We start from the raw sequence: 13,138 nt of genomic DNA on the forward strand, positions 1-13,138 counted from the left end.
GAAGGAAAAGTGGTAAAGGTAACCGTCGTGCCGCGACGTTAACTTAAGCGCTTGGTGGGAGGCAACCCATCGTTTTAAAATTTTTAAATCGTTTTTGAAATTTTATTTCTTAGAATAGTTTAGTTTATGGTTTTTGACTAATGCGCAAAGTTTCAAATTTTTGGAGTTATTTTGAGCATATCGGATACCCGGACAGCCCCCAAAACCAGTAAAAGCTGCGAAATATTTTTTTCTGGTGTCATAACATGCGATTCGCATGTCATACATGCGAATCGCATGTGGCGTCGCATCTGGTGACAGAGACCAAAAAAAAAAAAAAAAAAAAAAAAAAAAAAATTTTTTTTTTTTTTTTCGGGTGACACCACCTGCGACTCGCAGGTCGTGCCTGCGATTCGCAGGTTGGGTCGCAGGTGGTGACAGTAAGCAAAAAAAAAAAAAAAAAAAAAAAAAAAAAAAAAATTTTTTTTTTTTTTTTTTTTTTTTTTTGTTTTGATTATGTGCAGCGAGAACACTGTAATGTTTATAGTTGGGGTGGCATGCGGCAACACATTATATTTTAAAACTAGCTCAAATTTCTGAAAATTTTGTTCTTTTGACATGTTGTGGATTAGTCACTCTTATTATTTTACTTTCTTTCTTAGCTTCTTATATTAGTCTTGTAAGTTTAGGTGTAGGTTCTCCTTGAGGAAAAATGTGAAAACTCTTGGCTTGTTTGGTACTAATAGAGTTAGTCTCTTGCATGTGAAATTGAAATGTGAATACCTCTCCAAATTGTTGTGAAAGTTAAAAAGCAAGGTGCATAGGAAAGAATGATCTTTGTGACAACTTTTTGGCTCATTTGGTGACTCTTTACCTACTAGTTGTGTTGACTTTGGATTATGAGATATTGCACTAGTTGTTCTTGCTTGGGAAGTGAAATTGATCCATCTTGACTAGTTCATATGCCATGTGTGTGAGTGTTTGTTGAATAAATCTTGTGTTTACTTTTATCATCTAGAACTTGCCCGGTTAGTCTTTCAATGTTAATTTTGATCATATTGGTTGGAGAGATGACCTTGGGCTATCTTTGTGATGTTTGAAAAAGCCTCTTTAGCCTTTCTAGCCTACCATTGCATAAATAATATCACTAGTAACCCCATTTGAGCTTATAACCTTTTCTTTGATTGCCACATTACAAGCCTTTACCCTTTTTGATGAAAAGTCTCTCTTTTGAACCTTTCCCTCCTTGAACATGAAATTGTAAATTTGAGGCCAAAAGCCTAAGTTGGGGGTGTTAGTGTTGCTTGAGAGTGGTGAAAGTTGGTGTTGTGGAAAAGTCAAAAGAAAGGAAGAAAATTTGAAAAATACAAAAAGGTTGCAAACTTTTTGTGCAAAAAAATGTATCTTTGTAAAAAAAAAAAAAAAAAAAAAAAATGTATCTTTGAGTAAAAAAAAAAAAAAAAAAAAAAAAAAATTTTTTTTTTTTTTTTTTTTGTTTTGTTTTGATTATGTGCGCGAGGACACCGCAACATTTATAGTTGGGGGTGGAATGTGCTAGCACATTATATTTTGGAACTTTATAAAGGAAGTTGGAATAATTGGGGAAACTAGTATGCAAAGGAAGGAGTGTTGTTTTGAAATGAAGAGGAAAGGACGAAAGGTTTTGTGTAGTGTTCAAGGAGGGCGTAGTCACTTGTATCCCAAATACTTATCCTACCCTTCCCTAAGCCTACATTACAAGCTTGAAAAGTCCCTATGTGATCTCCAACCGAATGTTCTTGAGTTAGTGATGATTGAAAATAAGGGCAAGCTTATGGTGTGATATTTGTTAGCACTAGAATTTCTTTGTTGAGTGTGAGTGACTTTGCGTATTTGTCCCTTGTGTCGTTGTTGTGAATATAGTGATTTTGGGACTTTCTTTCTTGTGAGGGCATATGAATTACGATAGATTGGTAATGTTGAAAAATTTTCAAGTTGAGTCAACTGAGCAAATCTAGTGAGCTAGTGGTTTTGAGTCACTCATTGAGGCTTGAGTGTTGTTGCTTGATGGTTTTAAATAGCTATTGCATTCTTGAAATTGTATTTTAAAATGAGGGAGGTATTTGGTTGAAATTTCACATGCTTGTAGCCTAATTGTTGGTACCAACCAAAGTCATGTTTTTGTGCTTAAAGTGGATCCTCATTGAGATTTTTGTTTTAGTTTGCTTGAGGACAAGCAAAGACTTTAAGTTGGGGGTGTTGATGAGTCGTGAAATTACGCGATATTCGACGCTAATTCCTTAAGCTTTTGTGACTCCTTAAGCACTTTTGTTGTTACTTTTTGTGTGTTTTATGTTGTTTTGTAGGAAAAGATGCCCGGAGAGCATAAAAGAGCAAAATGGATCAAAATGGATCAAAATGGACCAAAATGGAACAAAATAGAGCAAAACAAGCCAAGATAGCTGAAATGAACCAGAGCACCACCTGCGAATCGCAGGTACTGCATGCGAGTCGCAGGTGGTGCAGCATCTCGTTGACGAAGGATGGCCAAATAGAATAAGACAATGATGCAACACATGCGACACCACGTGCGACTCGCACGTGGAACTGCGAGTCGCATCCTTTGTCGCGAATCTTTGCACCTCGGGATTTATGAGATATTGGTGCTCTATTCAGCTTCATGTGATATAGAAGTGATCGGAAGAAACCAAGTGAAAGGAAAGTCAAAAAGAGGCCAAACTGGACATTTTTGCAAAACTGTCAAAAGTGGACAGTTTTGCAAAAACAAGGGACAGAACTGCAAAAAACGGGCAGAACTGCAAAAACTGAAAGTTGGGGCATATTTTGTCATTCTTTGGGACTTGGAAAAATGGGGGAAGCTACAAAGAGAGGCTAGGGCAAAACATTATCATCTTTGGTCATTTTGCAAGTTTTGGAGGCTAGGTTTCTCTACACTTTGGAGGAGAAGATTGGAAGAACTTCAATGAGATATTTCTTAATCCTTTCTTCAATTCCTTGTTTTGTGTTGTATATCTAAGTGTGTAGTATTTACTTTCTTCACTTGAATCTTGTTTATGGAAATATTCTATGATTAAAGTGTTGGATTGAAACTCTTGTTTTGCTTATGTATTGAATGATTTTTATTGCTATTGAAGTGGGTCTTTGTTGATTTAATTAATCTCGTTCTTGAATGTTTCCAAAGGGATTAGCTAACCCTAGGACTCACCCATTTACTTAGATTGAGCTTGGAAGAGGAAATCTAGGTTGGGAAAGATTGATTAACAAGAATTTGGATCATTAAATCCATCTAATAACTTGAGCTCGGAAGAGGATAGTTACTTGAGGTTAAATTGATTGTGCCTAATATCACACTCTAAGGCTTGGAAAAGCTTAGAGTGAAATTCATTGATTTGGTTGGAAAACTTTCAATGAGATTTTAGAAATCATTATCTATTAACATAAACCCGTTCTTAGTTGTAATATCATAAAATATATTGGATCGTTACTTGAGTGTAATTTCTTTTGGATCCAAACTTGTGGCCATTGATCATTTTACTTGCTTTCTAGGTTAATTTACATTTCCGCATTAGTTATAATTTTCTCAAAAACCCAAAATATTTTCTATCGTTTGGCTTTAGCTTAGTTGGTGAAAATTTCATACTTTTCTTAATCGCCTATATATTTACATAACATGAACTTTATACACGGAAATGTGAGCGAAATTTTAAGACATGAGCAAGATACAAATTTCATATTGTTTTTATACACACAATTTTGAGCGAATTTTTTAATCCTTGAACGAGATATACATATTAAAATTAATTTAAAAAAAAAAAATTAAAAAAAAAATATTTTTTAAAAAAAAATTTTTTTTTTAAAAAAAATTTTTAAAAATATAAAGCACATTTTGTATAGGATTTGTAATGTTATGTTTTGTAAATATAAAACTATCGTCACGTTTCGTAAATATTTCTCCTTAAGATGTATATATATGTCAAAGACCCTTATTTGTGGGGGTTTGAGGAGGGGGGGGGGGGAGCTTTTTTATGTTTTAAAATAACCTTTTGCTAGAATAGGAACTTTCTGGACAATTTTATTCGAAAAAAGGCCAAAATGAATTTTTATGAAAATTAATGAAAGTTGAATAGTTTGATTTTACGGTTAGAAAAATTAGTTTGATAATTTTTTGCTATAATTATAAGTTCGACGACCTGATATAATTAACATGAATTTGGACATAGTACTTTGTTTGGGATTTCCCTCGAAAATGAAAAAAATACTCACATTTATTGTTGTGGTGAAGACGTTAAGTGTGAATAATATCTTTCATTGAGAAAGATAACAGTGATCTTGTTGACTAATTTTTAAAATAAACCTTTGTAAAAGGAAGTTAGTAACGCAAAGTATGTAAGGCGACTGAAATTTAAAATTGCAAATGAATTGATACATGAATTCAACTTTCAAAGAAATAATTAAAATACAATCTTGGAGGTGGAAGAAGTCGTAGCATCCATTTCTCCCTTGCCTTTTTGGCTTTCTCCCAATTTTCTCTTACAACCAACATTCTTTTTGTTACATGAATCTTCTTTTGTCGAAATATTCATGTATGGATCTTCTTCAGTTGGGAGATTCCAATTATATTCATCTTCGATTGGTGAGAGCCTGTTAGTACACTGTGAAATAGTGCAAGGAAACTTGATGAGACAATCAAAATAAGTTTAACAATTTCTTTATTTTGTCAAATATTCGAGGAACAAACCATTGTCAACAATATTAGACACTTGTTGAAAATATTTAATATTCACGTAAGAAAGTAAGTGTAAGGTACATATGAATTACCTTATATATGTTAATGATTGAACGAAATTTTATACTTCTCGGTATTCCTTGCGTGATATGATATTTTCTATTTTTTTCATCTCTTGTCCAAAGTTTCGAGCAATAACTGACGTTATTGTTGTTTAAAAGACGATCAGAATTATCTGAAATACTATCTTCACATGTGATTCTATTGAGCTCAGACTCACCTGAAAATCATGCATAACCAAATGAGAAGGTATGATACACATGGGACATTAATAAGTTCAAAAAATCAAATTGAAATTGCAATCTAATGCCTGCATGCACTTTAGGCTACAACTCGAAACCCTGTGCCTTCTAGGTCAAGAGTTTCAACCCTCGCAAAAACTCTCACCCTTTTTACATAGGCAGATCAACCCTTCATGGATCAATAGGTATGCATAAATATATTTACTGACATTAACTCGAACTATATAGATACATGTTTACATTGCTAAGTCTGCACCTATTATCAGATGGGACAACGGATGTGTTTATACTTTGCACCTACATATATAACTTGAAATCTAGGATTTACCTCTCTTTTCTCAAACAAAAAAATCAATTCATATAAATCAATTGTGAGATGTAAATTTTTTGAAGTACCATTGATGTTTTTTTGTTGTTGTTGTTTGCTACGTAATTTCTCCTCGAAAGAGTCCTCCTTTCCTGTTTTGCTTTCGTTGTGTTCTTCAAGTCTTTCGTTTTCTATCACCTGTAAATCAAGTTTATTTTTGTTATAAATGATTGGACAAAGAATAAAAAATATATTGTGTAATACAATATGCATGCTCAATAGCATGATGTGCTTGTGGTGGTTGTTAACATAACTTAAATAGGCATAAGTCGATGATAAATTACCTCGGAGAGGTCATTAATGGAATTGAACATCGTATTCTTTGATATTTCTTTATTTACATCACAGTCCAGCTTCTTTCTGTTGCGAGGGCCTTGTGCAAAGCCAAACCGCTCCCTGTTTTTTGTAGATTGAGATGGATTGATCTTCGTTATCGTGCCAATTTTTTTGTCTTTTTTTGATGTATTGTTGATGTCCATTAAGGTATGATTAGAATTATCCACCGGGTTGTCTTCACCAAAGCTCTCAAACTCACCTGAAAATCAAATGAAAAATAAAATAACTAATACTATGGTCATTTTTAAAATGTAGAATTAATTGATTTAATATGTTCTATGAATATCTTTCTGCTTTTGTTTGTTGGATAATGTCTTCTTGGAAGATCCTCTTAGTCCTTTCCCGATTTACCTTTATTATGTACGTCATATTTATGGTTCTCTAAAGTACCTGGGGGACTCCAATTATATTCATCTTCGGGTGATGAGAGCCTATTCGTACACTGTAAAATAAAAGGAAACTTGATGAGCTAATTAATTAAAATAAGTTTAACAATCTTTTATAAAAAAACAATCACCTTGTAAATATTAATAATGGAACGAAATTTTGCGCTCCTTGGTATCCCTTGCTTCAAACGATAGTAACTTTGACCTTTTTCATCTCTTGTGGGAAGATTCAAGCCATTATCGTCGTTATTGTCCTTCATAGTACTATTTGTATTATCGAGGAGATTATCGTTACTAATGATAATGTTGAGCTCGAACTCATCTGAAAATCATGCAAGACCAATGAGGAAATGGTATACATGAACACAGTAATCAATTAATACTCTAAATCTACTTACTTAAAATTTAGTATTCGTCTCTACTTCGACATTAAAATAATTTAAAAGAATTAATACAAGTCAATTGTGAGATACAAAATTTCTAAAATACCATTAATGTCTTCTTCTGCTTGTCGTTTTTCAAGCAGTGCCTCTTGCTCTTGAAAAGATCCCTCTTGCTCCTTTTCCTTTTTGCTTTCATTCGATTCTTCAGGTCTCCCATTTTGTATCATCTCCTTACAACTTTCTTTTTTATTTTTGTGGAGCGACTAGAGATGGGAAATATATTATGTACATAATACAAAGACCAAGATGAATGAGTTATCTAAATTCAAAATTCATGTATGCACAAAGTAAATTCTTACCTTAATATTAAAAGGTTCACAGTTAAATAAAAACTAAAATCAATATGTGTTATGGTAGAGAAGGAAAAATGGATCGAATATGTGGTCCGAAGAATAACAAGCTTCCTTCAATTTTGTTTATGATATAGTCAAACCTCTCTATAACAGTATTGTTGGGTCCAATTTTTTTGACTGCTATAGCAAATGGTTGTTATACACCTATAAAAGCATTGACATTTAAATAATATTTCAATTTTGTAGGCAAAAAAGATGTATAAAATCTATATATATATATATATATATTTTTTTTTTTTTATCCTTAATAGTCAAATCCTACGCTTAATCGCACTTTGTATAACGAAGGAAAATCTTTTGATGATGGGAATATATTTTCATATAATAATCTTTGTCATAAATAGTATATTAAAGTATCAATATATCTGGTCAAAATCTGTAGACCTATTATTGGTAATCTTAGAGATTCTATTCATATAAAAATGATTAATCATTATATCACCAAAAAAATAAAATAGTTGTTATAGAAAGGTAATTATACAAAGAGGTATTGTTATAGATGGTTGTTATAAAGAGGTAAAATATAACATAAAAAAGTCGATTAAAAAAAAAACTTAGTTGTTATAGAGAGGTATTGTTATATGAGTATGCCATTATTAAGAGGTTTCACTGTAGTCTTCAAAAATTAATTAGATATGTTCCATAAATTGAAAACAGAAAAATGAAATAATTAGATGAACAAAAGATATGAATTACCTTAATGGTGAGGTCAATGGTATTAGAACTTTGCACTGTACTCTCTGCCATTTCTTGTTGTACATGGTAGTCTGCATCTTTACCCTCTTTTAGATTTCTTTTTCTTATTCGCATCCTTTTTCTCTTTCAATTTTTGCAATTCGCATATGCTGTGGATTTAAAACAGATAGCAAAATCTATCAACGAACTATTTAACTTAAAAACTCATACTGGCACAAAGTAAGTTCTTCCCTCCGTACTAGTGAGTTCAAATTCCAAAAATAAATGAGATTATTTTCATACCAATTCTAGAAATCTGGAAAAAAAGCACTCTGCTTGTTTTTTTTTTCTGTTCAGAAAAATTACACCAGGATAATAATGTCCCATTGTATGAATTATGGATAAAAAAGGGGAAAAAACTTTTTTCCAATCATTGTTATGTTTTGCTTATGTCAAACATAATTAGATCGAGCATATATTAATACAAAAATGTGGAGCAAAGATACATGTGGCCGTCAAATCTATAACTAAAAATGAAAAAGAAGAAATCAATTTTATTAAATATTACAAAGGCAAGGAAGTAAAAATTGGGACCAAACATTTTCTAAACAAAGATGAAGCAGGTATATTTGATTCCGTTACCTTTGTGTTTTTTTTTTTTTTTTTTTTTTTTTTTGTGTGAGATGTGAACATTTGCAATAAATTGTTGTGTTTAGAGAAGACTATTCATATATGATACATATCTAAACCGATAAATGAAACAATAGAAGAAAAAAAAATGTTTATTAGATATGATCTATCAATTCAGAACAAGGAAAAAGAAACCAAAAAAGGATTGCAGACCTGAGATAGTATATCTCCTAAAGTAGTGACAGTTGCTAGATCGAATCATCAATATATAGGTGGTGAACAAGGGCAAAAAAGGAAAAATATTAAATGATAAAATGAGATTTCGATAGAATCAAACTCACCATCACATAATCTGATCCTTCATTGTAAGAGAATTAACGAGTAAAAATGGATTGAATAAAATGAAGAAGCAAATCAGTATCATCTTTGTCGCGTTTCTATGTCTCTTCTTGAGCGCTGAGTTATTTCCTTAAAAACTTGAACTAAATGAAGAAGCATAATAGTGTCGTCCCTACTGGTTCAAAACACCTCCTCTTGCCCGCTACAATATTATTTTGAAAACTTGAATTGAAACGAATTGAAGTAGCGAATGAATTTATGTCTCGCTTTTATATGTGCGCTCTTGGCTGCTGAGCTGTCTTCTTGAAAACTACATTTGTTAAATTTGTATAATTGATATTTATTGCTTATGGAATAAAGACGAGAATGCCTTTTAAAATGCAACAGTATGAACATACAATAATTTTAGATTAATTATTGCCAAGAATTTCCTTTTATGTGTTGTGATAATAGTGACATTTACAACTAATTGAGAAAGTTATTTAAATCTTCCATTTATTTCTTTCCTTTTTGGTATTTATGTCTTCATGTGTTTTAATTTTGAGTTAAATACGCAACATGTCAATTTTTTATGGTCTTTTTAAGGTAGCTGATTTTCTACATAAATTTTAGGGGAAAGAACGCCGCTGCCCCCTTCAAATTAAAAAGAACGTCGCTGTCCCCTGAAAATAAAACAATTATCCGCCCATACCCCTCTTACTTTTATGCCCCTAAAACTATTTACCCGAAATATCCTCAAATTATGATACCAACATGGTATATAAATATACCGAGACGGTATCACATTCATTTATTCAAAACACACATTTTTCTAAAGAAAAAAAACCTTTATGATACCATCATCTTATATACATATACTGTGATAGTATCGTGGAGGACTGCTTCAATCCTTCAATGAGACACTCCTCAGTCCTCCGTGATACCATCGTGGTATATAAATATACTGAGATGATATCATGGAGGACTGCTTCAATTCTTCTCTTAGTCCTCCATATTACCATCATGATATATAAATATATTTCGGTGGCAACATAGAGGAAGGGTTTTGGGCGAGAGGATACTCGGGTAAATATTTTCGCCCTGTTGGATAAGAACAGAAATTTATTTTGGAGGAGGCATGAGCGGGTAAATATTTTACATTTTAGGGGTATTTTGTGTTGTTTTCCCTAAATTTTACTTGATACTCTTTTCTAACTATATCTTCATAATTACAATAGTAAACTCTTCTTTTCCAATTTATTTACTCGTCTTGTTTCATTTGGATGATTAAAGTTCAAATATAGTTAGTAAATTTTTTTTTTTAGGGAAAGAATAATATATGATTTATTCATATTCTGTGCTAGTCCTAAATGTCTATAATTCTTAGATTATAACAAAATGGAAGAGATGAGAATCCTAAACCAATTATTTCAAATAATTTTTCATTTTATGTACTTTGGTAATAATCATATTTAACATTAATTGAGAAATTTAAATAAATCAGCCGTTTTGTTGTTTTACGCACTTGACCCTTATGTCAACTTTTAGAAAAATCATAATGTGGTTTTGTACTTTAACTTTGAGTGAAACACGTGACAACTCTTTTTTGTATCATTCTTTTTAATTAATATGCCTGATTTTGTGCTTATTTTAAAAAAAAAATGGATTCAAGTAATTATCTAATTAGAATAGGAACTTTTCGGCCAATTTTCATCAGGAAAAGGCCAAAATGATTTTTAATTAGAATGCCTCCTCTTGGTCGCTTAGATATTGCTCTGAAAACTTGAAACTAAACTCCTCTTGGTTGCTGAGTTGTTTCTTGAGAATTTTTTCGATTTCAGTAATTCAGATTTACTTTTTGTCGAATAAAGATCAAAAGCACTTTAAAAATGCAACGGTATAAACATACGAGAGTTTTCAGTAAATTATTATGAAGAATTTCGTTTTAGTTATTGTAGTTATAATGATATTTAACACTCATTGAGAAAGTTGTTAAACTAATCATTTATTGTTTTTAACGATTTTTGCACTTGTCCTATTTTAAAATTTTACAGTATTTTCATGTCTTTTACTTTAAGTAGAATACGCAATAACTCTGTTTCTTATGGTCTTTTAAAATGACTGACTTTCTAGAGAAAGTTTACTTGATATTCTTTTTTGCGACCTTTTCACAATTACACTATAATAAACTCTCCTATCCAAATTTATTCGCTCACCGTGTTTTATTTTGGTGATTAACATTTAAAAACTCAAAAATATAGTTAGTAGATCTATTCTCTAGGAAAAGAATATAGCAATTTAGTGATATTCTTATGCTAATTTATTTAAGTGTATACAATTCTTAAATTAAGTCAAAATGAATTTAAATTGTCCAAAAAAAAAAGTTTATCAGGCTTGCTATTCAGTTTGAGCAATCAGATTTACTATCTAATTTAATAACTGTCAATTTCTAGACTTTGACCTAATAAATTTAGTTAGTTCTCAAAAAGTTAACCAAACTTGACATTCAGTTTAAATAAGTCAAATTCACTATAGAATTTAAATAGGCCGTTAAGATGGTGATAGAGGTAGTAGTATTTTTCTTACAAAAAATCAATCACAATTACGCTATAATACATTCTCTTGTTCAAATTTATTAGCTCACCTTGTTTTATTTTGGTGATTAAATTTTTAAAACTCAAATATAATTAATAGACATCTATTCTCTTATTCTCTAGAAAAGAATATAACAATTTAGTAATATACTTATGCTAATTAAAATAAAGTGAATACAATTCTTAGATTAAGTCAAAATGAATTCAAATTGTCCTAAAAAAGTTTATCAGGTTTGCTATTCAATTTGACCAATAGGATTCACTACCTAAATCAATAAATGTCAATTATTTCTAGTCTTTGACCTAATAAACTTAAGTAGTTTTCAAAAAATTAATCAAACTTGACATTCAGTTTAAATAGTCAAATTTACTACACAATTTATGTAGGTCATTAAGATGGTGATAAATGTAGTAGTATTTTTTTTTACAGCAATGCATTCTAGTTAGTTTGCTTTAAAACTAAAGTTCTTTTCATTTTCTATTTTGGGTCATGTCCCCTCTCCATAAACTTGGTTAGACATAGAAAATAATAAATGTTTGGCACACTTGAAACACTATATTTGTAATATTATTTAAAACTTCAAAAGATATTAAAATAAAATAGAAACACAATCTTAAGTTGAATTGAGAAACATTCACTTTTTTCTTTTTTTGCAATACAATGGTTGGAGAATTTATGAGAAATTGATGAATTAAATGAAGACATCAAAAAATCAATTTCTATATCATGTTTATATGTCTCATTGAGTTATTCCCTTGAACAATAATTTGGCCAGGATTTATGGCAAGCGAATTTAACAATATAAGATATATATAAAAATAAATTTTATTGTAATTTTTCATGAACCAATTGGATCCCCTTCCTAATAGATAACTCCTCTATTGTCCTTGAAAACTACATTCATTCAGTTTTGATTTTCAAAGTTTATTGCTTATTGAATAAAGACAAGACAGGCTTTTAAAATCCAATGGTATGGAAAAATGACAATTATCACCAAGTTTTTAATTTTTTTAATTTTATGTGTTGTGGTACAATAGATAGACCCTCAGCGTAACTGTGCCTTTTTTTTGGGAGCTTTAGTGCGTGCAATTTTTTTTTTTTTTTTTTTTTTTAATGTGTTGTGGTAATAGTGGTATTTAATATTAATTGAGAAAGTTATGAAAATTTGCCGTTTATTGTTCTTTTTACATAAATGTCACTTATGTCTTTTTCAAAAAAAAAAAATACTGACATTGTGCTTTAAATTCGAGTGAAACATACAACAAATCTATTTTTATGGTCTTTTCCTATTAATGCGAATGATTTTGAGAAGAAATTTATCTTTTCTAGCCACCTCTTTAAAATAGCACTAATAGACTCCTCCCTTTAAAGTTTCCACTTCTAACTTATTTGGTGATTAAAAGAATCTTGAATTCAACATTTTGATACAAAAAATTGGCAAAAATATTTTATATTCTGTAGTATTCTTACGCGAATTTAATAAGCGTCCACTATTCCTAGACTTCGACATAATGAATTCAAATAGTGTAGTACAAAGCGATTATGTAACAAATAAGCCTCGAACTCGAGACCGCTGAGATGAAGGGATACTTACTACTCCACAAACTTCTTGTTACGTTATGGTGCAGCTACATGTACTCCCTTTATTAATTTTGACTTTTTGAGTATCATCATTTTTCTACTTCAAACAACAATCTTCACACAGGTTTTACCAAATGGGGTGTCTTCTTTCTTTTTCTTCTCTATAAGAAGGGGAAACGACTTCTCATTTTAGCAATCAAAAAGTGAATACGTGTGGGAAGAAAACTATTCTCTTGCTATAAAAAGGGAACTGCCACCATACGGCAGAAGTTATTTTTTTTAACAAAATGTGGGAAGAAAACGTAACATCTTATCTGTTGTATCAAGATAATTGTTGAAGTTACACATTCAAAAACATGACAAACTAAAATACTTGAATTTAAGGTATATATATTTTTATAGTTTACCCTTCTAAGTTCTAAGCTATGCATGTGTCTGGAATATGAA

The 13,138-nt window shown here is 30.8% G+C and overlaps 2 protein-coding genes across 3 annotated transcripts in view; both read right to left on the reverse strand.

The window, feature by feature from the left end:
* LOC132064636 (large ribosomal subunit protein uL3-like) overlaps positions 1-13,138 on the reverse strand; it is an 84,065-nt gene that overhangs the window by 31,740 nt on the left and 39,187 nt on the right. The window contains exon 1 of one of the 2 annotated variants that reach the window (XM_059457689.1): positions 2,744-2,754. The exons of the other annotated variant lie outside the window; for it this stretch is intronic. The gene's annotated coding sequence lies outside the window, so the exon portion shown is untranslated. Of the gene's footprint in view, positions 1-2,743; positions 2,755-13,138 lie in introns of those variants that run through there. 2 annotated transcript variants of the gene reach the window in all.
* On the reverse strand, positions 6,023-8,746 carry LOC132062762 (ATP-dependent RNA helicase drs1-like). Its single transcript, XM_059455265.1, has 5 exons — positions 8,539-8,746; positions 7,589-7,737; positions 6,586-6,742; positions 6,228-6,418; positions 6,023-6,152 (listed from the first exon to the last, which is right to left on the reverse strand). Exons 2-5 carry the CDS (start codon positions 7,700-7,702, stop codon positions 6,042-6,044), a joined length of 573 nt encoding a protein of 190 aa, XP_059311248.1. The 5' UTR covers positions 7,703-7,737; positions 8,539-8,746; the 3' UTR covers positions 6,023-6,041.

Source organism: Lycium ferocissimum, chromosome 7, assembly GCF_029784015.1.
Source record: "Lycium ferocissimum isolate CSIRO_LF1 chromosome 7, AGI_CSIRO_Lferr_CH_V1, whole genome shotgun sequence".
NCBI classification, from domain to species: Eukaryota; Viridiplantae; Streptophyta; class Magnoliopsida; order Solanales; family Solanaceae; genus Lycium; species Lycium ferocissimum.

What these genes read in the sequence shown, in the direction of transcription:
- LOC132062762 (XM_059455265.1), bottom strand. Translation starts at nt 7,702, where the DNA reads ATGCGAATAAGAAAAAGAAATCTAAAAGAGGGTAAAGATGCAGACTAC. An exon ending in CCATTGACCTCACCATTAAG is followed by an intron (nt 6,743 to 7,588) that starts GTAATTCATATC and finishes TCCCATCTCTAG; the next exon opens with TCGCTCCACAAAAATAAAAA. An exon ending in AGCAGAAGAAGACATTAATG is followed by an intron (nt 6,419 to 6,585) that starts GTATTTTAGAAA and finishes CATGATTTTCAG; the next exon opens with ATGAGTTCGAGCTCAACATT.